Genomic DNA, 26456 nt, shown 5'->3' with positions numbered 1-26456 from the left:
AGCTCTCTATCCTCAAAATTTACAGGATATACCACTTCAAATTAGATATAATGCAAAACCCGTTTTTACACTGAAATCAGTTTTATTTTTCGTATTTTTGTCATTTATCTGTTATTTAAATCACGTTCAATTCATATTTAATTTAGTTTACTAATTAATAATACGCATACATAATTACATACATATTAATTTAGTATTACACTTTTCTGGTTTTGTGTTTTTTTTGTGATTTTTGTTTTTAGCATTTGCATTGGGTTTTGTTTAAATGTAGGCTTAAACATTAGAAGAAAGTCTATTACAAGTATTCCATTTAGTTATGTATCTTTAGTATGTATGTTTATTAAAATTAAACCATTCGTTTGACACCATCTAATTAATTATTGAATTAATCAATTATGCGTTGCATTGACATCTGTTCATCTCATTCTGTGGCTTTTTCTAATTGGGCTTTTCTTTGTTTTTCTATATTGCATAGTTATTTGTTTTTTCTTTGTTTATTGCAGTGAAACAATTGATGTATCTGTGTGTGTAAGTATAGCAAAAGAACTAAACAATAATGAGCTATACACAAAAACAACAACACTTAAGTAATACAACTACAAATGCTTAAAATGTACTTGCTATATAACCTATATATGTATAGGCATATATATTCATATATATAGTATTTAATATTATTATAATGCTCTTAAAGTCAAGTCGAAGCATGCGAAAACTTTTGCAAAATTATTGTGACATCCCAGACAAATGTCTAGATTTCTTTTTCATTTCTCATTTTATACAATTTTTGTTAGACTTTTTTGTTTTGCCTAAAAATCTTTTACAATTCGTATACAGTTATGTTGCTATGTGATATTATTAATAATAATATATTATTTTCAGTGTTAATTCTAAATAAATTGCATATTTTAAGCAAGTTTTCATATTGGTTTTTTCTTTTGTTTCCGTTCCGTTTCCTTTTAAGCTTAAGCTAATATATTTAATATTTTCAATAGTCGTACACATATAGGGTTTGTATATGGAGTTAGTTCTTCATCTACTACGTCAGCTTTTTCTTCTTCATCTTCTACTAAATAGCTCATTGAATTGAGTTGCTTTTCAAGTTCTCATCTCGTATACATGGTTTACATTCATTATAGTCTTTTAAGTTCAAAATCTGCGCCGTTGCGTTCGCTGCATGGACAATTGGACAATTTTTTTTCCAAAATAAGAACAAATAAAGAAAAAAATAACACGAGTCAACTCATCATCAAAATTGTACAATTCGTTTAAACATAACTTTTGGTTTAATCTTAATCCTTAAACCTAACCCTAAACTTGCTGGCCGGGGGTTGACTCTCAAACTGTACGCTGGCTGGCTTCTTAAAACTCGTGAGTGCCGCAATTGGAAAAACCGTAATCCGAAAAGCTTTCAAAGCTTTTCAACAAATTTCAGTAGACCGAATTGTGGTGCTCGTAGTTGTTGTGTGCGGCGGCAGCGTGGTGTAAATACGATGGAATCGCAGTCGCATTTAGTTCCGAAGCTCGCCGCCGCAGCGCTGCAATGCTGTGTCCTCGCCAAACATCCTCATCGGTGGCGCCATCTGGCGACTGCATGGCCTGATGGCAATGCGGCAGCAAATTGCCGCTGTCCTGTTGTTGCTGTTGATGTTGCTGCTGTTGCTGTTGCTGCTGTTGTTGCTGTTGCTGCTGCTGCTGCTGTTGTGTTGGTGTTGCTGACTGTTGCTGCTGCTGTTGCTGTTGGTGAGATACTTGCTGCTGCTGTTGCTGCTGCTGGTGAGATTGCTGCTGCTGCTGCGGTTGATGAGCCTGCTGCTGTTGTTGGTGAAGTGGCTGTTAACACAATGTTAACTTTAGTTTGCGTTTGTGTCTCGGCTAGTTAAACAACTTACCATGGGCTCGCCATTGAGCTCGTTCTGTGTGGCATTTGGCTGTGCGGAGAGTGGCGGTGGCGTCACCGAGGAGCAACTGTTCATGTTGGGCGGTGTGGTGGCGCTCGGGGAGCCGCCCGGTCCGCAGCTCACCCCCCCGCCGACACTGTGCTGATACATCATCGAGTCGCCTGCAACACATACATACATACAATACACATTAAAGTCTCGCACTTCGCACAGTGAAATCAAACAAAAAAATACAAAACTTTAACTTCAAGTCAAACTGAAACTGTAACAATGATAACTTTGAAAATACAAAAATCAAAAACCTGTCTCCAAAATGTCAATTAGCACAACTATACGAAATCAAATAAAACGACGTCGATGGCGTCGTCGATGAATACCTCTGGGTATTCCTGAAAATTAAAATTAAACGAATGTCTGTTAATTGAAGGAGCAAACACGCAGCCGAAGCCAAAAACGCTATAAATCTTTCTACATTTATTTATTTATTTATCTTCTGGCTACTGAACCAAAATCTTAAAAAAAGCAAAAAAAAAGTGTTATGAGTTCACAGAAATGAAAACGTTGTCGACTCGCGTCGTGTTTGGGCAATTGTCAAAAGAACTGGATTGTATCGAGAAAGACACACAAAATAAATAATATACAAAAACAAAAAATTGTCAACGCATCTTTTTTTTTTGTATCAACAAATGGAAAGTTTTCGAAGCATGTGATCTCATTTGCTGGTGTGGGAAAGGGTTGATGAAGGGGTCACACTGGGGGGTCTGATGATAAGAAAGCCTGACGCAACACCTACCCAAAGCATTGAGGCCGTAATGCTGATAGCTGCCAGCCCCGAGGGCGGAGCCCATGTTAATGCCCCGAATTGAGGCCGCTATTCAGCGAGGACGAAAGCGGTGACGATTGATTTAGCTGGCCAAAGCCTTTTTTTTTTTTCGTTCGTCAGTCGTCAGCGAATGCAGCAATTAGTAGCAATAGATACAAAGTCACAGATAGATAGATAAATACTCTGTTAGTTTTTCAGTTCAATGTGATTCTTCGGTCTTCTCGCACTCACCTGCTGTCATCGGATTGACGCCCACGCTCCAGCGATCCCCGCCAAACATGCCCGTGCCGCAGAGTCCATCGCCCATGGCAATGTTCGTGATGTTTGCCCCAAACGGCGGCAGGCCATGTGAGGGCAACAGAGCGCCAGGTGTGCGGAACACATTTGTGGTCTTCTTGCGCTTCTTCCACTTGGCACGACGGTTCTGGAACCAAACCTGCAAATAAAGCAACACAATTCATTAAAATCAATATTTATTGGTTGACAGCTTAATTTTATATTAAGTCTTATTCAAATTTCATTACATACGTTAGTCTAAACTTACACATATTAAACATATATTGAAAACTACATTTTTATTGGTTTTGTTTTGTTTTATTATTAATTTTCAAATTGTATATATGTATATTCCTTTGGCTTTATTACAAATTATCTTGTGTTATTTTGTAAATATGGTGAAGGACGATATTGACTAACTGGCATTATTCAATAAATGTTACTTTCATTTCATTTTTTGCAGAGAACATGTTCCTAACTTTACTTAACTTTAACATTAAAATTGAATTCCACTAAGCTTTTCTTTTCTGGATTTTGAGTTTCAACTAATTTACTATCGTCGTTAATTCTTTTATAAGACTAAAATCTTATTACAAGTCAAGAATATATGTTATTCAGCTGCCAATAAAAATGAGATTAACTTTGTAAAATGAGTATGTGAAAATATAATATTTGGTTCTCATTTAATTGTGATTTTCAAGTGCGCATTTTTTATATTTATTTAATGTTCCCTCTTATAACTTTTAGCATTTCTTAAGTAGCTCCGAATAATTATGTTTATAGCGAGATTGAACTTCACTTTGTCAGCAATTAACTGCGAAATACGGCAACTGGAATGTCATTGCTCCGCTGGCAATTAAAGCTGATGCAAGTTAAAGCCTTAAGACCGCGAACAAATTGGCTTCGTCTTGCTCTTTCCCTCCTTGTCTCTCTCTCTCTCTCTCGCTCTATCTGCAATATTTGTGCGCACATGTGTTGTCTGCTTGTTAAGCGAGTTCTCTTACATGGTCTTAATCGAGATCAATTACCGTCGTGACAGTCAAAACATGTCTCGACACACACAAACACTCGCACACATACACACACACACGTAAGCACGCATAAATTCCATATGTAAATTCTTTATCTATACAAGAGCATTCGGCAGAGGCAGCAGAGAAGGCTAAAAGCAAATTGGCCGGGGCAGCTGCCACTTGGTCAGCCACACGCTCTTGTCTTATATTGGCAGCCCAGTGCCTTGGCCAAAAGAGCCGAGAAGGTGGCAGGCAGAGGGAAGAAGATGGAGAGAGCAGCAAGCCCATGTCGGATGTGTTTTGTTTGAAATTGGCATTTCCATATGCATAAGAACCAAGCGGGACAACGACGACGATGTGTAGACATGTTGAGGTTTTGACATTTACAAGCAGTAGCAACACACACACACACTTGTAGGCTCACACATGCAAATACAGACGCATAGTTTTCGATTTGCAATTCATAGAAAAAGTGTTGCCTACTTCTAGGAGTTGAGCTGAGCTGCAAAATGTTTTTAATGCTTTCTCGAAAGAAATAGCAAAAAGAGTATTGGAAAGAGAGACAAAGCACTACTGAGTTGGCAAATGAAGTTCGCTAGCAATTGAATGACTTGTGACATGAAAACGATTTTTCCGCCGTGCATAACAAAAGCGGGCGAAACACTAAACTGAATCCACATCAACTTTGCCGGGTTGACAACTTAACCGTTGCCACGTCCTTCTTCTTGTTGTTGCTGTTGCTGTTGCTGTGCTGTTGTGTCGCGTATTTATATATAAACGTGGCGTGAATCCGTGGCAATCTTGAGCTGTCACCGAGAGTTGCGACGCCGCCAAAGCCGCAGCCAACTAATGGCCAAGAAAAACGAGACACAGCCAAAAGCTCAAACTGAAACTGAAGCCAAAAAGCGAAAGAAAAATGGCAACTTTTGTGCTGCAAAGTAACTTTGCTTGTAATGCTGATGATGGTCCCCAGTGTATTTGTCATATGTCGTCCAGCAAGGCAGGCAGACAACTGCCACACACACACACACAAACACACAGTGAAATACACTCGCAGTTGCAGTCAGACACAGAGCGAGAGAGAGAGGAAGAGCGACAGTTGCTGTCCAGGCTGGGATCGACGAGCGTTAACTAAATATGCGCGCAATGTTACACCAGGGACGCTAATGTGCCACATTCGGTGGCAAGGGAGAGACAGCGGCAAATGGAGATGGCAGAGAGGGTTGCCAGCTGCCGCTGACTGCGACGCCAACTGCGACTGCGACAGCGGCAGCAACGTTTACAGCAGAGCGACCTTGACTTGTTTATGCTTTTTACGTGTTTGTGCGTCGCTCTATTCATTAACTTTTAATTTAATAATTTAAGACAATGTCTGACTGTCTGACTCGCACTCACTATCCCTATCTCTCTCACTCTCTCCCGTTTGTTGTCTCGCTTTCTCTTTGTTTACGGCAATTAAATTATCGTTGTGTTTTTCTTTTATTTTGCTTGGCATTTTCGCATATTTTTAGCTTCGCTTTGCCTTCTGTGTTCGGTGTTCTCTCTATTTTCTCTTTTATATATTTATATAGCTCTTCCTGCTTCTTCTTCTTCTTCTTGGGTGAAAGCTAAAAGTCATTGCCTACTTGGAGGCGCGCTGGCAGACCATTAAATTGGCATAACGTGCATGACGTGCGAGGCACGTAAATAGGCGTTAAAATGTCGGTTAAACAAAACATTTATTTTTTATGCGCCTCTCCCAGCACACACACACATACATGTTGAGGGTGTGTGTTTGTGTGCCAGACAGTAGTCCAATAAATGTATGCTCATGTTTTTTGTTGCCTCCCCTCTCTCTGTGCTTTGCTTTGGTTCTGCTCCTTATGCCGCGTTAAATTGTGTTTTGACGGTAATTTTTTAAGCTGCGCCCTTATGCATAAATTATCAGCTCGTCGCTTGAGTGGCTGCTGACTGCCGCCACAGACTGTGACTCTGTTACTCTGTGATTCTGCTGACTCTTGGCTGCTTGCCTAAGGGGCGTGAAACAGGGTTCAAGCTCTTTCCAAATTTGATTTATTGTGTATTGTGGAAAAAAACGAAAACAAGACATAAAACCAGCTAAATGTGATGAGCAGCCAATGCAATCAGATTGCTGAATGCTATAAATAAATCATTTTAAATTTAAACTCAAGTCAACCTTGGCAAATAATACAGGTATGAATTTTATATCAGCAGATTTTTAGCATATTTTGAATCTGCTGCTAAATAGATGATTAAAGCAAATCCATTATAATCTGCATTTATTTTTCAAAAGCACAATGTATTAAAACTCGTCAGTAAGAAAGCAACAATAAAACAAGTAAGAAAGTTACAGTCGAGTGTGCTCGACTGTGAGATACCCGCTACCCATTTTTAATAAAGGCAAAATATTGCGGTATCATTTTCAAAATATACCGAAAATACTAAAAAAAATACTAAAAATATACCAAATGGTATATTTGGTATATCGATATAGTACACCATTCAAAATATACCATAGACGGCACAATGTACCAGATTGTCGGCCAAAGCAACTCAGACCCATAGTAAGTAGGCGTTTTTGCCCATACAAAAGTATTTCTTTAATAACTTCCACAATTTTCTTCTGATCGCAACAAATTTTTCAGGAATCATAACTACTATAGTAATTATTGTATATACCAAAATTCGTAACTCTAGCTTTAAAATTACGCTTGTTATTCGATTTTTTTGATTTGCGGGGGCGGAAGTGGGCGTGGCAAAAATTTGAAACAAACTTGATCTGCGTGCAAACATAACAAATGCTGTCGAAAAAAAATTATAGCTCTATCTCTTATAGTCTCTGAGATCCAGTGTTTCATACGGACGGACGGACAGACGGACAGACGGACAGACACACAGACGGACAGACGGACAGACGGACAGACGGACATGGCTATATCGTCTCGGCTGTTGACGCTGATCAAGAATATATATACTTTATAGGGTCGGAGATGCCTCCTTCTACCTGTTACATACATTTCCTGCCGGCACAAAGTTATAATACCCTTCTACCCTATGGGTAGCGGGTATAAAAAATTGCGAAAGTGGTATTCACGTAAAAGTAAATATACCGGATAATACTTAAATATAGCAAATGCTATATTTGGTTTATTCACACGCTACGACGTGAATGAAAAAGGCAAACCAATAGCCATCTAACATTGGGTAATATTAAAAATCCAACTATAAACTATTTGGCTGAGACACTAATATTAAATAATTATTCACCTACATAAAAACATTGAAGAGTTTTCCTAGATATTACACAATTGTAAGTGAGAAATGTTCATTGCTTTAGAAATGTTAAAAAAAGTTCGCCACTAATAAATAATTGATAGTGAAAAATTCACACAAATTTATCAGTGAACAAAGCAATCAACTCTTTAAAAAGTTGAAAGAATGATACAAAATAATTTCGATTATTTAATCTCTTAAATACATTTACTATGTGCAAATTATATTGGGAAAATAATTAATTGAAATCATGCGAATATATTCACATATTTATATAAAACCAAATAAAAATGCGACTTTAAACTTTTTGTAGTTTTGAAAATATGTGATAAATGAATATGAAAGTGTATCTTGATTTCTTCCGATGATAAAACTAAATAAAAATTCCATTTTCAACTTTATCTAAATCAAAATTAAAATACCTCAGAGAGATTTAACTTTAACGGCTAAATCAACTTTAACACTGATCAGAAAATATCTCTCACCAGCTTATGCAATGTTGTTGTGTTGGTCAAAGCAAATGGAGCAGAACGTAATGGAAAACGAGTTTTTCCAAAAATTCCAGCCATATGCTGCTAACAAAAGCATTTTCATGTTTGGACTTTTAATTTTCACTTGCGAATGACACCAAGCCAACAAAAGCAAAAAAAAACAAAACATACAGAAGAGAGGAGAGAAAATAAAGGAAAGACACCACCAGCAAAATGGGCAGACAGACAATAACAAAAGGTGTGAGAAGTATAACAACAACAACAACAACAGAGACAAGAACCAAAAAGGCAGAGGAAACTGTTGCAAATAATAAATGAGTCAAGTTCATGAAAAAGCAATTTCTTGCGGCAGGCCACAAATATTAGCAGCAACAACAACTGAGGGAGGGCAACAGCACCCACATTTCGACAAGGGTGGAAGGGAGGCTGAAAGCAGAAGTCAGAAATTAAGTAGCTGCCAAATGACATGCAACACGACGTGGAGGGATGAAGCCCAAATGGGATAACAAGTGATTTGCTTTGATTTTATGACTGCTGCCGAGCGAGGGCGAAGCAAGGATAACTGCTCTGATGCTGCCTGCTAACTGCTATCTGGTAACTGGTAACTGGTAACTGGTGTCAAAGACCCAACGGCATTTTTATTATGAAACTGAAACTGAAACGGAAACTGAAGCAAGTGCTAACTCTGATTGCAGGCCATTCATAATCGTCTGTCATATGGCAAATCCCAGTCGAAATCCCCTCTTTCAGTATTTTGGCGGATCGTTATGCAACATTAATTGCACATTATGGCTAATAAACAGCTGTCGTATTGCGTCTAGTTATTGCGTTTGCCACATAGCACTAAAGTTGCAAATCAAATCATGAAATTATCCACAAAAATATTTGCATATGACATTCGTACACACACACACAGCAAGCAGCCTCAAGTGCAATATCCTGCAATGCAATATCCTCTGATGCTACATTGAAATACACTTTGCGCACTTGAAAAAGCCAATTTTGCAAAAATATCAATCACAGTTTTGGTCGGCAAGAGCTGAAAGCATGCGATGTCAACTATCGGCAGCAAAGAGACTGAAAATTGCAATCAAAATTCGATTAGCTGCAATGCAAATATTATTTATTAAGCCAGGAAAAACGAGAACGATTTCCATTTTGCTGCATCTCTCTCCTCTCTCCTCTCCTCTCTTCACCACTCCACTCCCACTCCAATGCTGTTTCTATTAATAAACATTTGGACTGTCAAAGGCAACTCTCTGGCTCTCGGTTGCCATAATATTTGCCTCTGCTTTTATTGGCAATTTTTGCTGGTTATGATGGCTGTTGTTGTTGTTGTTGTTGCTGTCGTTGTTGTTACCGTTGCAACATAATCAAAAATCAATTGGCCAGGTTATTGCATTTCTTTGAAGCGAAGCGCTCGCTGGCCTGGCAACCAAATGAAAAGGCCACTCCAGAAACAACAGCCAAGAGTCGACACACAGTCAACAATCGAAATTGGCAACTGTCAACTGAGTTCTGAGGCATTATGATTGTACCTCTCTGGTATTTGTTTGATGTGCTGCAGCGCTTCTTCTGTTTCATCATCAACATCTTCAACTTGAACTCAACTCAACTTAAGCATCTTCTCTTTTTATTATTAACATTGGACACAGAGAAAGCGAGAAGAAGCTGAGTGGTTTATGGAAATCGTTTTTCGGCCAATATCTTTTCATTCGCTTGGCCACATAAAAACTGCGTATAAATTCATAAAGCAACCAGAGACTTTCTCACACCCACCCACCCACACACACTTACAGAGTTGGAGACAGTTGTTGTTGTTGTTGGAGCACAACACAAATGGAGTCGATTTATTTTATGTTATCCTTTAAATCCTGCTTTACGAGCGCGCCCAGCGACACTTGCTGCTGCGACCCCCTCTCAAAGCGAAAGCCCAACCCAAATCTAGCTGTCCCCCGCCACTCTGTCTTCCCCTCGATTTCCACCCACCACCCACAAGGCAGCAAAGCAAGCAGCATCCACAATCCAACCGTTGTTACTATGCCCGTCTCACTCACACTCGTGCTCACGCCCACTCCCTCAGAGATGAGTCTCTTTTGGCATCGACTCGCCCTCCATTGGGGGGTTGGCCCAACTATTGGTCCATTTGCCGGACTACTGCCGACAGCCGACTAACGTCTGCTGCTTAGGCTTAGTTGCTCTGATTTATGAATTAGTTGACGCATCGGTCGTTGACTGGCATTACTTTTAGTGCCCACTGTAAATGTGTGTGTGTGGGAATGCAAGCTGCGAAGTTTTGTATCGCATCGAGGCAAGCTAAAGTGCAGCATAAATGGAGTTTGGAGTGTGTGTGTGTGTGTCGAGGAGTGTGGGGGATGCTTGCCACACGCAATGCAACCCCCGAAAATATTTGGTGCACGTTGCTGGAGCATGCGCAAAGCTCGCGTTTTCCCAACCAACATTTGCTATTTGTTTTCCTTTTTTGTTTGCCATCAAAAGAGTAGAAAAAAATGCAGAGGCAAAAGAAAAGAGAAGAACACAAAACGCTTTTGTCGAACCTTTTTTCATTTATCAATAGCCACTGCCAGAATCGTTTTGCAGCTTATCCCAAATGGCCAACACACACACACACACCAATACTGTTGCAACATGCAGAGCCAGACGGTGGACACTTTGGCACGCCATTTTCACACAAACATTTCAATGAAAAGTATCAACGGAATTGCTTTTGAAATTGCTTCATATGCCATAAACGGGATGCGTGCCAGATTTTCTTTATGCCCTCTTTATGTCTCCCCCGTCCACAAACAGACTGTCGCAGTCTCTGTATCTGACTCTCTGTCCCTCTCTTGCAATATGTTCTCTCTCACTCTCTGTTCCAACTTTAACAGGAATCCTTAAAGTTTTGCAGCTTTGCAAAAAAAGCGAGCAACTAATTTAAGCTACGCGCATCGAATTTTTCGTTGAGCTCCTTCTACAGTTCTCTGTCTCTTTCTCTCTCTGCCTCTGTTTCTCTCGACTTTCCCATTTTCCCGTTGTGTTGTTGCATATTTTCGTTTTGGTATTTCAATTAAACTTTAATTAAAATGCGATGCCATGGTTATCAAACGCGGACTAGAAACAGCTACACCTGAGAGTTGCTTCAAATTTTTGCCCCTCATTTTATCATCTCTATCTCTTCTCAGCAGCATTTTTGCTTGGCATTTTTATTTGTCTGCTAAAAAATGCATGCACAACTCAACTACTACTCGTATTTCTGCTTGCCCCATAAATCCTTCAGCTGCCCCTCGTCTTCTCATCGCACCTCAGCCATCAATCGTGGCGCCCAGTGGGCTATTATTAGAGCTGGCATTAGCTGGCGGCTCAGCAAATAAATTAGTTGCGTCTGAAGTCGAGGCCATAATTTATCACTGAGTCCCCATTCGAACTCGACTCTATTTGTGGAGCTCTTCTTCTCTTGACCAATCGATAAACGTGACACTTGGAGAGAGATAATGTTCAATTGCAGAAATTTTATATAGTATTTAATATTTGAGTGCCTTAACATTTAAGGAACATTTAATTGTCTCTACAATGATTCAACTGTCAATTCGTGACTAATCTGAGTTCAACTTGAATAACTCGTGCGTAAGTTGAACTTATTTCAGAATTGAAATGAATAAGCTGCAGCTACATATCCGCTTGAAATGTTTATTGAAAATGTTAATTTTTTGATGATTCAAAATTCCTATAAACATCTCGTATATAAACTTTGCATTTGACGTAAATGTTTAAGAGCAGGCATCAGGTGAAATGTAAATATTTGAAGCCACAAATAGCTTATATAAAAATTAATTAACCAAAGAAAAACATGGTGTGTATGAGACAGATTAAATCAAATAGTGATTTCTTCATATACATGATCAGGTTTAAATAAGCCTTAAATAAGCCAGAATAAGAAAATTAAGAAATTAAATTTATGACTAAAAGACAAATTAAATCAAATAATAATTTTCTTTATTATACATAAAGTATTTAAACGAATGTACACTCATAAATGTATTCATAAATAGCCCGGAATACATATAGAAATATGTATCACAGAAATTATATAAATATAAATTACAGAAAGATTAGAAAGCAATCAAATAATAATTCAATTGTTATTCATAAAGGATTTAACTATCAACCGACTATAAACATTTAAGGCCAATAATTGAATAGATTATCTATGGAAATATTTACAATTTATATAAAATAAGTTAAGAAATGGATAAACGAATTTATATAGAATAACAAAGGAAAAAAAACAAATAAAAAAGTTAGCAAAACAGTGCGGTATTATTCTTAAAATATACCAAATTAATATTACCCTACAATAATAAAGCAAAACCAATATTTGGTATATTGCTATAGTAGTATTTAAGATATACCCTAGAGTACTAAATATACAAGATTGTCTGTCAAATTAACCAACTTAACTTAACTTCTCCAACTAAAACCCTTCTACCATCTGGTTAGCGTGTATAAGAAAGCTAAATAAAGTGATTAAGAGTCAAATTTAAACAGATTTTTGTTTGGTTCATTTAGTCTTCATAAAGTATTGAAGTATAAACTATTTTTCAACCTCAACTATATCATTCTGAGAAATTCACCTGCTACATATTTCGCTTGAAAAATAATTATGGTTTTAATAATGCTAACTATTTGTAGCTTCAGTAAACTCACTTGATTACTCGCTCGCTTGGTTTACCTTTGTCTAAGCAGAACCCCTTACCCCAACCCTCTTGCAGCTTCCCACTTTTGCAGTTGCTACCCCGTGGTTGCCTGGCAAATTAATCATGTGAGAAATTCATTTAGTTGTAAGTATGGCAGTGTCTGTGGCACGTGCTGACCGTCGACTCGTCGCTTGCCGCATTGCAACAATTTAATAAACAAACCAATAAATGCAAAACATACCCAAGCAGAGAACTGAAAGCCATGACAATGCTTTGACAACGCTCACAATGTTCACAATCATGATAAGTCAATTTAGAGCTTTGTTTCCCTCGCCCCCCATTTTGTGGCAATTGCCAAATGCAGCACAGCACAGACTGCGAGTGGCAAGTGTGGCAAGCATATTGCCGGATCCATGGGTGGTGCTAAGGCGCTTTACCTTTTAATGCCCCCACGCAAATTGTCAATTTCTCGCTGTGCTGGCGGTGGCAAATACAAATTAACAATTGCACCGCCCGCTGGCAGTTGACCTCGCCTTCCCCTCTAGCGACTTATTGTGTTGGCTTTGGCAATGCGATTAGATTTGTTAATGCTCTTCTTAAACTTTTACTCTACTCTACGCTTACTCGGTTATCTGTAACTTTATTAAATTATTTTTGCATTATTGTTGCTGTAGCTTTTGATTGTTGCATAATTAAACAGCCTTGAGCCTAAGCATTGGCTAAACGCACGCCATAACCTGTCTCATATCCCAGGACTCATAAACATGCCTCTATTTTCTCAATGGCCGCATGCCACGTAGTTGTACGTGAGCATCATAACATATGCAGACACACACTTACACCCTCGCACACTCACTTTTTTTGTGAGCATATGTGAGTGAGAGTTTCGACTTGATTTTCGTGTTAATGCGCCAACGTTTCTTCTTTTTTTTTGGGGGGGGCATTTATGGGTGCTGTCTTTATGCCGTCATTAGCTGCAAATCCTTGTAGATTGATTTAGGGCCAGACGTGTGTGTGTGCTCAGAGAGCGAAAGAGATGTGTTGGCATTTAAAGTTGGAAATTGCATATATAAAATACATAAACATATATGTAGCAAAATATGTATGTCAGTTGCAAAACGAATGCGAGCGAAAGTGTGGGCTCTAAAACAGCATGCAAACTTAATTTATATGCTAATTTTATTAACAGCAACAGCAACAGCAACAACAACAATAAGTCCTTGCTAATCCAAAGGGCTGACATTCCATAAGCCACAAAAACCCGACGACAACGAAAAATCAAACATTATAGCGTGTTAATAGCAGCAGCAAGAGCAGCCCGAACAGAGGGTAATTCTAACCAAAAAACCAAGCCTCACGCATTATCCTGCCTACCCTTCGGACCTCTGCTGACTGCTGCGTCCCCTGCGTGGGGGCAGGAATCAGGCAGCAGGCATCAACGCGTTGACTCGCCGACAGCCGGATGAGCAGGATACATTAACAGCCAGACACTGATACGCAATTATTAAAACAATTTATCAAAGTAGCACATCCGTTAGGACAGCGCCTGAAAGTAGGCAGCACTTTTTTCGCAGCTCTCTTTCTATCCTGCTGCGGAGTGGGGACAAATAATTGTTTAGCTGCGGAGGCAAGTTTCGCTTGCTGCAAAAGTGAACCCATTGAATTGGCCAATAAGACGCCAAATGCCAAATGCTGGGACCAACTTTCGGCATTCATTGAAACCGCAAAACAATTCTCGCATTGCATAGTTTCACGCCACACACACAAGGAAGAGAAGTGAGCAGAGAGAAGGGAGAGAGGGAAGGCCAAGTTGATGTGGCACTGCAGGAAGCGGAAGCTTAAACACAAATTTAATGAAGCAGTAAATTCGATTGTCGCATAAACAAAACCCGCCCGCATGCAAAAGGACGAACAGCATGCCACAGGCATCGCCAGCCAAGGCAAGGCAAGGCAAGGCAGTCAGCAAGCCAGCAGGATAATGGCAAGAGGCAGCAGCAGCAGTAGAAGCAGCATCAACAGAGCCAAAGGGAGCTGCGCCAGCCGCAAAAGGATAATGCTCACTCTCACTGTAGATGCGCTCATATGTGTTTGTGTGAGTGTGTTTGTCTGTGTGCGTGTGTATGTGGCAAACTTTTTGCACTGGCTGCGGCAGTCATAAGTCCCCGACAAAGCGAGCATGAGCAGGAGCAGCAACAGGAGCAAGAGGGAGACGACTGCGACGCGTCTAAATGTGACTTTATGTGCTTTAATAAAGTATAATTTTGGGCGCTTAAATGGCGTTGTGCGCCTCGAGGCGCGACCATGCGCTCGTAAAGTGCTCAAATTGTGAGTTAAAGCCATTTCCAGCCATAAAGTTTTTCAAAAATTGAAAATACCCCAAAACAACAACCAAAGTCACAAAATTCCCAAAATAAAGCTGAATATGCGTTCATTCCCATTTATGGAAATAAAGTATTGGGAAGTACATGAAATGTTGAAACTGTCGAGTCAAACTAAATTAAATGATTTTTTAAATACGAATATATTGAAACACATCTGAGGAATTAAACTAAGTTGCATAATTTTTCAAATAAATCATACAGCCTTGCCAAAATTGAAAATTTCCAAAAAAAAATGGGTTATAACTAAATAAAAAATACGGAATGTTCACTGTATTGAAAAGTCTATAGTTGCTAGACCAAAAATTTCATACAAAATGAAAAATAACTAAATATTCATTGTAGAGAAAAACAACTAAATATTCAATATAAATAATGAGACTGAAGTATTAACTGAAAAATGTAACATTTAAATGAGAGTTTAGCCACAGTTTTAAATAACTATTAAAAAACTAAACAAAAATCTTCAGTGTGAGTTTGAAAATTAAGCGAAATAGTATTGAAATAATGTCAGAAAACTTAAACGAAATTCTTTTTATACAAGTGCAAAAAGAAAATTTTCATGTCTGTGGTCAAAAATTAAATGTTGTCTGAACTTGCCTTAATTTCAATTGTCAATTGTCAATTAAAATGAGTGTTTGAATTCATTTGAAGTATTGTTTATAATATTTACTTGCTAATTGTTTGTTAATTGAGCCAATTACAAATCAAATACAAAACTATATCGATGCGTAAACAATGAGAGAAGTTTAGGGAAAGAGATCTTTGAATTAGCTAATACAAATATATATTTTGGAGATATTTAACGATTTTCATTGAAAAAAATCTTTAAACACTGCTCTTGAAATATGCAAATATTTCAATAATAATTGTTATTATTTATGAATCATTCATTGAAGATAAATTTTCTGATTACATATATTTGAGATGGTATGAAATGTTAGTCAAAAAATCTTTGAATGAAATTCGATGCATTTATTCAAGTTTTTCAAATATTTGTATGCGACATTTTTTCAAAATACAATAAGTTTCTAATTCTTTTTCCTAATTAATAAGTTTATTCTCTAAACTTGTTTGAAATAAATGCCAGAAATGTGAAGTTGCATTCGACAAGAGAATGTTGCAACATTTGGCATTTTGGCTGTTGGTCTGTTGTAACTAACATCGCTGCGGTTAGTGCAACACACGTGAAATGTCATGTTGAACTAAACGACAAAGTGTCAAGCCGAATGACAGTTTGCCAACTGTCAACAGTTTATTGGGCCAACTGCAGTTGCTCGCTGTGGCTCAAATGCTAATCAGCGATGCACCGCGACCGCAACAAAGCCGCAAAGCAAAGTTAAGCCATGCATGTGGCAAGATGGCAAGGAGAAGAGAAGTAGTTGTAGAATGACTCACCTGGACACGAGACTCGGTGAGGCCGATGCGCATGGCAATCTCCTCGCGCATAAAGATGTCCGGATAGTGAGTCTTGGAGAAGCAACGCTCCAACTCATTGAGCTGCGCCGGCGTGAAGCGAGTGCGATGACGTTTCTGCTTGTTTTTGTCCAGGTGCTGCAAGAGAGCGAAGCAGAGTGGAGAGAGAGGGATGGCATGAGTGAGAGGAATCTCAATGCATGTGATAGAGAGGAACAACAACAATAACAACAAGAGCATGAATTACAATTAGTAGAGCAACAACAATTACGATAACAGTTACGATAGCCATAACGATAACGATAACAATAACGATAACTAATCTACAATCAAACTAAAATCAACTAAAAGGGATTTGGTTTCGTTTTGCTACTATTTTGATTTGGTTTATCTATTTTGTTTTGTTGTTTTTACATAAAATATGGAAATATGGAAATAAAATCACACTTACTTTTTTTTATTCATTGCACATAATATTATTTATACACAATTCAACACACACAATTTACACATTCACAATAGATTTTTGATTTCGATTTTGGATTTCGTTTTTTTTGCGTTTTCATTGTATATATTTTTTGTAATTTTTGTTTCGAATTGGTTTTTTGGTTTTTTTTTGGTATTTGAATGCATAGCAGAGTTTTGAGATTTTTTTTGAGTTTGAGGAAAAAAAACATCGAAAAGAACATGGATTATTAAAAGTTCAGCTTTTACTTGCTGCTAAGTATCTCTGGCCAGAGAGATGTCTCTGCTCACCTGATCCTGTTGCTGCATGTTGCTGCCGCCGCTGTTGCCTCCGCTGTTGTTGTTGCCGCTGCTGTTGCTATTGCTGTGATTGTTGTTGTTGTTGTTGTTATTGCTATGATTGCTGGCACCGTTTAGCACATTGCTATTGTCGCACAATCCCCCGCTAACATGCAGTCGAGCCACTCCACCCACGCTGGCACCACCGCCAGGTCCACCAGGTCCGGCACCACCGCCCCCAAGGTCCGCGATGCTCGGGCCGACGGGCAATTGGCTAAAGCTGTTGACGCCCGCGTGCAGTGCTGTGATTGCCGCCTTCGGTAGATCACAATCCTTGGGGCCTAAGAGAATAATGAGAGACCGAGAGAGGAGAGAAAAAAAGGAAAAATATAATTGTTGTGTAAAAATATGTTGATTATTGCTCTTGTATGCAACCTATCTTATCTTATATTAAATCCTATTAAAATTCATCGTTAATATGATATTTAAGGTGTTTAGTTGATGATTAATCAACCGTCTAACGCAGCCAAAGACTGAAAAGCCAGTTTGAGCAGTTCTGTTCAATAAAAAAATCATTTTGTTATATTTATCTCTCAATTTGAACTTAATTCATTTCATTTATTCACAATTAAGACCAAAAAAATTGTAATCGACTATTATAAGCCTTTCAAACCTTGAATATTAATCTCTAAGCTTAAGAAAAAGAGATTTAGAAATTAGTTAAGCCAAGATTATGATCTATATTGTATATGAGATACCCACAGTTCATTTAATAAATTAATGGAGATAAGTGAATATGTAGTTTGTTGAATAATCAACAATTAAGAGAAGCGAATGATTAAGAAGCTCATTTGATTAATATTTAATTCACTATTAAACTAACAAATGTTTTTCTAAATGTAAAATAATTTTTAAATATTTTTCTCCGAAGTGACATTGAATTTGCTTACACTTCAATGTTTAAATTACAAAAAAGAGATTAAGAAATTAGTTGAGCTAGGATTTGCTTTTAAATGTCTATAAGATAATTGATAAAAACTCTTCGTTTAATAAATAAATTTAATTTATAGATTAAGTCCTTTTTTTCTATTAAATTATTTCTTAATATTAATCTCTTAGGCTACGTTGAATTTACGTTTAACGAATGAGTTCTATTTTCCGGTGTATTTTCATTAATAATTTACAGCAGAGTAATTGGTCTGATTAATACTTATATATAATAAGCTGATAAATGCTTATCTAAATATTGAGTAATTTTCAAATATAGTTCTCTCATTTAATTCGCTTACATTGCTCAATACACATTAATTGGCAATAAAAATGTATTAATAATTCACTAACTAAAACTCAAATATGTCACAAATATTATTTAAGAAGCTTTGTTGAAATGCACAAGCTGACTTTAAGCTACGAATTGTTTTTGTTAATAGTGTTAACCATTGAAGTAAATTTGTTGTAAATGAATGTAGTCAAAAGTCGAGTAAATTTCTGTGACAATTAACAGACGCATAATTATTTGCAGAGATAGCAACGAAAAAAAAGCCGAAGAATGTTTCGAATTAAATGTAATTTACAGGCACAGCCCACAGCATAGAAATTTTATAAATTGTTGTTGTAGGTTTAATTAATTGTTTGTGTAAATTAAATAGCAGCACACACAAGGGACACTCACACACACACACCACACACAAAATGCCGTCGCAATTTGTAAATATTTATTGATCGAATTGGAATTGAATGATGCAAAAAAGTTGTTAGAAGATGCGATTGAACGAATCAAACACGAATAATGAATCCTGTTCTCCGTTTTGCCGTCGCCGTCGCCGTCACCGTCGCGCGATGTCCGCGTCAAGTTTCGACGTCGTGAATTGCTCAAACCGAACTGCGGCGATCGGATAAATTGAAATTTTCAACAAGCTGTCATTCAAAAAAGAAAAAAAAAGATGCCAAAAACAGAGGCAAAAGCAGCGACGCGGCAGAGGCCGAGGCAGAAGCAGCAGCATCTCAACTGAGGTGCGATACTCACAGATACAGATACAGATAGAGATACATAGTTACCTGTATAGATATAGATACAAATGTTAACTCTGAGCGTAACCCCCTTTTTCATTTCATTTCACTTCATTTTTACCTTTAGCTCACCTGACTACGTAACGTGTTTGTTGTTGTGTTGTTTTTTTTTCGGCCTGCAATTACAACAACAACGCGAACAACACGAAGAAGTTCGACATACATAACAACAACAAATCATAGTCAAATACAAATAGATATATGTACGTCCAGTGGGGTGGATGAAGGCAAGTCGAGTCTCGTCTAGTCGAGTCAAAGTCGCTGGGATCGCGCTTCAGTCAGTGAGTCGGAGACCTCATCGAGACTTCCAACGCATGTCTGGAATTTTTAACATGTATGTGCGAGGCGCTGCCTGTGAGAGATGTGAGAGACAACAACAACAACAACAACAACAAAGAGACTACTACTACAGTGTTCAACTCTTTTCTGATATTTTCAACTCTGTCTACAAGTCAAACATTTACTCATCGCCAGTTGATGCGAACTCTCGAACCTTTCTGGGCTCGACTCTTGACCAAAAAAATGGAAAAAAAAAACGAAAAAAAACTGAGGCTGTAACCGAAGCTAAATCTGAGCTGATGTTGTCATTATTTTCATTTAATTATGCGCACTTCTCAGGCCCGCCTAAGAGTGAAGGTGTGGGCGTAAGGCAAGTGTGCAATTTCCGTTGAAAGCGAAACAAAAAATACAAATTGCAGAAAAACTCAACTCAAACTCAGCCTTTCAATTTAGCTAGCCGACTTTGATGTGCAACACAAACAGAGACAGCGAGAGAGAGAGAGAGAAAGACAAAGGCAGCGACATAGAGAGTGAGAGCAGAGCATCAATGATTTTTATTGTTCTCAAATGGACTTGTTAAAATTTCGGCAACTTCAGAGCCAAAGCTGAAGCGCAGACTGTGTGATGCAGCAACAGGTGCCAGGCCTCGAAACTGGAACTGTGTATTGTGAAATGGGAATTGGAAGTCAGCTCATAAAACTCATAAATGAAATAACTACAACATAAAATAAAAAAGTGGCTGCTTACGTTGTACACAGAAAAAAAGTCAAAAAATCAAGAAATGTGATTCAAATTTAACTTAGAAATCTTATTTAACCTCTTTTTTACCTAAAATTCTGTTTTCAAGATAATATCGAAAAGTTCTTAAATCAGGATTTTCAATTTAAAATTTTTTTCTCTCTGTGTACTTGCTAAGAAAAATGAGCATTTAAAGCTGTCAGTTTAGCGCCTAAAACATAATGAATTTAATATTTGGAAGCTTTGGCATTAAAATGTATCTTTTTCTTTATATGATGATACAAATTCGGAATTAGTCAGTAAACAGTTTATAGTGGTGTCAAGCTCTCAACATTATCGCCTTAAATCCATAATTCTTTTATATTGACTGATGGATGATTTTGTATTGGAATTGATAGCGTTGTATCTCAGCGTGCTTTACAGAGTATCTTTCAGTTGAATGGACTGTTTTGTAAGCACTTGTTGTTGATAGACGGCGACATTCCCTTATTCCAGTTCAACTGTTGCTCATGTTGCTGTTATTTGTTGTTGTTGCTGCTGCTTGTACTTGTGTTGTTGCAGTCGCTTTTAAAGCGCTCGCCAGCAAAGTGCTAATTTTTACACATACACCGAGCGCGGCTACTGTTCATTAGCGATTTTGACGCGCCTGACAGCGCTTACATGACACACACAAAGCGAGAGAAGGAGAGAGAGAGAGAGAGATAGGCACAGCTTTTCCTCCCTTTCCCCGTTGCAACATTGACATTTGTCAAACATTTAAAACCAAAACTAAACTAAACGACAGCAAACAGCATCTTGAAAGCTGAAATCTGAAGCTGAAGCTGAAGCTGCTTCCGTCGTCAACTTGTTGACTATTTAAAATTTACAGTTATCGCACAACTGTTCAACTTCTCAACTGGTCTGCAACTGTAACAGGGCCAACACAACATCATGGAGTCATCAGCCCATCAGCTTCAGCTCTCGTCTTAGGCGGATCTTCAGCTACTTCGCTTTGGTCGTGATTAGTAAATTTAAGGCGCGGTGTTAGGTGCGAGTTACTCGTACTCTTCGCTCATCTGCAGCAGCTCGACAAAACGCTTCAGTGATCCGCTTAGGTGAAACATACAGCTCTAAGCCAAGAAGAAGTGCGACTTTTAGCATTTCAGTTGTTGCTACGAGCATCTGTCTGAGAGTTGTCTTACTCTCTTGCCAAATAGCGCCACTTCTCGAAATCGCACTCGATGGCTGCTTCAGCTTCAACTCTGGCATTAGGCTCAGGCTTCAGCTCCAGCTTTGATTTTACAGTTGTGGCACATAAATACGAAAAGCAAAGCCAACTCAATATGCTGCAATTGCAACTGCAACTTCAGCCACAGCAACCGATTTCCAACAGTAAATCTGTGTGAGCTGCAAACACTTGCAGCACAAATATCTCAAGTAGCTAACAAAAGACAGCAGTTGTTGGTTTACATAATTTTACAGCATTATGTTCTGCTGATGGGAATATTTTTAATGATTAGATGAGGAACTTTTCTGAATGAGTGAAATCCTTATGCATTTTAAATAACTCATTTTCGTTTAATGTGTATAAGTATGGTATAAAAGTAGAAGCCTAGGAAAACACCTCAAGTGAAGCAAACCTCAAACAGATTGTATTTATCGAAAACACTTGATTAATGGTTTTGATGTTGGTCCAATCGTTCCCTCATATTGTAATAACTATAATATATGTATACATAGAGAAGCAAATCAAAGCAGAAGTAGGAACAAGTATAAAGTCAAAGCGAAGAAGCTACAAAATTATATTTATTTTGAACACTTGACTATTAAAAAAGCAAGAATAACCGTTTATTAATTTAAGGTTAATCAAACTCCAAGCAATTATATTTTTAGAATAATAAATGTATATAGAAAGTAAACATTTTAAAGTTGCCTAAACAGTCGTAATTTATTTATTTTTAGGACATTTGAATAGGCGCACTATTGTCAAATGAAACAGATCTTTTGTAGAAAATGTCACATTATACTCTCTTTAATTAATTTGTTTTATTATTATTATAGTTTATTAATTCTTCTATTCTCTTCTTATTACTTCCCATGCTCTAATAAAATTTACAATCAATTAACTAAAGGGGGCCTAAAAGATCGCCAGGATTAGTTAGCTATATTTAAAATACAGATCTTCAGACTAAGCCAATAATTCTGTGACTGAACTCAAGTTTTTAGAAATGGATCTTGTTTTGTGCAAGTTTTTAAAAACCAAGTAATGTTTGTAGAGTTTTATTTTTATATGCCTGGTCGATCGAACTTCGTGCAACAAAATTAAATTAGTATGACAGTTGTTACCCACATTATTATCAATTTTCCACCGAGTTACAAATTAGGTTGATTATGATGATTATGCATTTCTAGAATAGAATTTTGTTCTTTTCTCTACACATTTACCAACCTAATTTCATTCGGTAATTTATCTGATTTTTGTAATGTTCTTTAATTGAAATATGAAATCAATCATCGGAGCGAGAAACTAATTTGAAATGGCGTCGTTGTGACATTAGTTGAATGTTGTGTAATGCTCGCAACGATTTGCAGTTACAATAAAACATGGCGGCACCCAAAGCTGATGTATATCTCTCACTCATTCTGTGTGTGTGTGTGTGTTTGTGTGTGAGGCATGTATGTATGTGTATGTGTGTGCTGACCAAGCGGGCAGCCATTTTGGCTTCACGTGGAGGCTTCGCCTCGGACGTTGCATGAAAACCGCACAAAGCGATTAATTAATTAAAATTGGCAAACATGAATTTATCGCGCAAGCAATTTGCACAATTTGCGCAAATCAGTTTGGTTGGTGGCTGCCGAGCGAGAGAAGCTGGCACTGCATCGCGCATTGCAACGCACTAAATGCAAATATCTGCCACAAAATATATGGCAACACATGCGGGACGGACTAGTGAATGCAGCAGCATCAGCAGCAGCAACAACTGTGGAAATGCAACTGCAACTGCAGCCTAGACGCGTCAGTTGCATGCACTGTATATAATTATTGAAATTTGGAAATTGTGCGGTTAGGCGGCAGCTCTCTGTGGGCTGCCAAGGGAAGGGGGAGGAGGGGGAGGAGAGACGAGGTCCATGCAACCGCAGCAACAGTTGCAGCATTCGCAGCAACCGCAAAACATTTCGATGCAAATGTTGGCCCAAAAGCGGAGCACATATTTCACTAGCGCAGCGGACCGCAAAAATGCCAATGCGCACAGTGTGTTTGGGAGCTGACTGTTTGCCAGTCAAATTACAAATGCAATCATGAAATTAATTTAATTAATCCAGGCATCCACGAAAAAATGCCCGAGACGCGTCGCGTCTACAATTTGCCAGTCGAAATTAAGTCAAACGATTTAAGTTTTCCGTAAAATGAATGCGAATTAGAGACAGTCTCATTCCCTTCTCTCCCTACACTCCTCTTTCACTTCGTATTTCGCATTTCTTTTGCATGCAAATGGCGTTTAATTGGGCGCCACAGTCCATGCTGTGTGTTTGGCCTACGCTGCGCATACGTAATATGCAAATGCCGTCTGTTGCTTGGCCTAGCATTTTGTGTTTGTTATTCCACGACACAAAAATAGAGGGGAGCGAAGGGTTTATGAAATTTATTAGCAGCCAGGATTTGCCTTGGTTGCTACAGCAGAAAAGGATTTTTCGACGCGTTCGCCAACTGATTGAAATTTATAGTTTTGAACGGGCCAAAAACAAAAGAGGAAATTAAATATAATAAAATCGTAACTGAGACATTCAACGCAGTTGCAACTGTTTGCATAGCGCATACGCAGCGTATGCCGGGCACAGCAAGTGCATGAAAAATGGCAATAAATTAATAAAAGTAATTAATTACGAGTAAAGTGTGGGTGTAAAATTGATCGAGCTGAATGCCAGCGAAATACATATTCAATAAAAGCTCGCGGGCCATATTTCATTCGAGTGTAAAACTGTTGTTGCAACACAGAGTTGCAATGAAGGTGGCAGGCAACTGCAACTGCTTATGCGTTGATTGCCAAAATTGAAAGTGCTTGAAAAATGATCAACAATGTGGTAGAAAAAACGTATTCGCATTTATGAGTTATTATTATCGTAAAGTGGTGCATATTTATAAACTGATAATTATGTGAAATGTACAAATGTAATTTACAATTTCAGTGCGGCATATTTAAAAGAGCAATTATGGCAATTAACACACACACACACACACTCACACTCACACCCACGCCACTGTGCATATACTGATGGGAGCGAGTATAGACTGAGGCCCTACACAACACACACAGTTCGCACCCACAACAAAAATGCGAGTCGAGCTAGTTAAATACAACTTAATTATTGCTAAATGCACGCGACAGCGGCGCTAGCTGTTTAGACGCCTCAATTATAGGCCATTTAGCATCGGGCATCGATGGTCTGTATATCCAATAAGTCGGAAGTAGCTCCCCCTCCTCCCCTCTCTCTACATATTTCTACAGCTGAGGTATGCTCAAGAAATTAGTTTAATTATGGCCCAGCTGGACAGCTGAGATTAATGCACATATTATTATATATTAGCGCAATTCACTCGACGATCTTAATTACAATATTATACGCTTGTCCCTCCCACTCCCCCTTCCCCTTCTCCACCGTTTTTACTGCTACTTACCCAGCACATTGGCCCCAAGATTGTTCAGCATGCTTGCCGAGAAGTTGCGTATCGATAACGTCGACAGTTTGTCGCCTTTTTAATCTGTCGTTAGCCGAAAATTCTGCTGTTTGTAATCCGTAATCTTAATTCGAATTCAATTTAATTGAATTCCTTGTGTATGTCATATATATTTATTATTTCATTTAGGCAGCATCCACAATGAATCTGCTCGTATACTCGTCTATCACAGTATGTTAAATCTAGCGCAATGCAAACTGCAAATTACATTTCAATATTGTTTTTTTCGCTTAATTCCTTCCAAAAGCGGGGGTCTGCAAATAGAAATAAGATTGAATCAGATATAACATTAAGCAAGGATTGCTATTTATTCAGTTATTAGTGAATCGGTAATAATTAAAAATGGTAAATATAAACAAATGATTTTGACTTTTACTTTTAGTATGTGAAACAATGTACATAAGAAAAACACACTTCACATTGTCGAAGCATTTTATATTTATTTCTTAAATAATCTTATAGAAAATGTGTTAGGAATTCTATTTAAAATGAATATCAAAAGAGGTTACTTTTATTAAAAAAAAAAAATATGATAAATTAAAATTTTAATGAGATATAAAGAAGAATTTTATAACTTATTTGAAAAAAAAATATATATTTATTGCTAAGAATTATGCAATATAGAAAATATGCTAAGTATATAAAAAAAATTAATTTAGAAATTAATATGAAAACTATATTCAATACATAAAAAAATATATTTTATAACTAATTTGAATTGTGTAAGAAATATTTTCTAAACACTAAGAAGTCTCGTTTGTTTTTTGTTGCTTTATTAACTCAACATTTCACTCAAAAATTATCGCAAGTGAAGTGCCTGGTATATTGATTGTATCCTTAAGATTTTGATTGCGCATTTCCAGTTTGGTTTTCTTTTGTGCTCACTCACCTTTCGACCCCTGATGTCTGAAGCTAACCCCTTCCGCTTGTTGTGTGTGTCTTGTAGGCAAAACTTAACCGCTTGGGTCAGAGTTCAATGCAGACGCTGGACGCAGGACAAACTCAAATTGCCATAGTAAAATTAATTAAATGCCTTGACCATAAAAAAGCCAAAGAAATTAAATCGAAGTCACTTGGCCGGAAGTTGAAAAGTTTTCTCTTGGCGCTTACGAGACACGCACATGCACATTAACACTCACACACACACACTCGCACACACCCACACTCACTCACACACACACACCTTCACGTAGAAGTTGAAGGTGAGCACGCAATGTTACGGAAGTTGTATCGTTTATTGATGAAATGTTTGACCAACTGACAGCTGGACACTGTCCGACGGACCGCAATTTGCTAGACTGCGGTTTATTGTTATTGTTGTTGTTATTGTTTTGATATTAAATTGATTTACTGCTTCTTCTGTAATCGATGCTTAGTTATTATGCTCTCTTTTCCACAGACACTCTCACACTGTTTGCACTTTGTTTGAATATTTGATAAGTCAAATTAGTTTTGGCCTGCGGGAACACTTGGCTCAGAGTTAACTCTTTCCGGTTTCGATGTCGGTTTGCATTTGAATATGATTGTGAAAATTTGGCGACGGCTTTTCGCCGAAACAAACAAACGGTTGTGTGCGGAACGAAACGGAACGCGTAACGTTTGCCAGACGACTCGCTCGCATTTGAGACAAATGCGAAAAA

General features: G+C 37.9%; 1 protein-coding gene across 1 annotated transcript; it reads right to left on the bottom strand.

The window, feature by feature from the left end:
* Positions 1-78: 78 nt before the first annotated feature.
* Positions 79-26456, bottom strand: LOC132792153 (homeobox protein orthopedia). Its single transcript, XM_060801402.1, is given in 9 exon segments — positions 79-1833; positions 1893-2062; positions 2695-2758; positions 2760-2821; positions 2956-3160; positions 16251-16406; positions 17025-17353; positions 24757-25070; positions 25706-26456. Coding segments are annotated over 8 exon segments (1419 nt in total). The 5' UTR covers positions 24788-25070; positions 25706-26456; the 3' UTR covers positions 79-1431.

The sequence above is a fragment of the Drosophila nasuta genome, chromosome 3, assembly GCF_023558535.2.
Source record: "Drosophila nasuta strain 15112-1781.00 chromosome 3, ASM2355853v1, whole genome shotgun sequence".
Lineage (NCBI taxonomy): Eukaryota > Metazoa > Arthropoda > Insecta > Diptera > Drosophilidae > Drosophila > Drosophila nasuta.
Note: the sequence above shows the minus strand (reverse complement) of the source record. Positions and strands in the feature narration are given on the sequence as shown.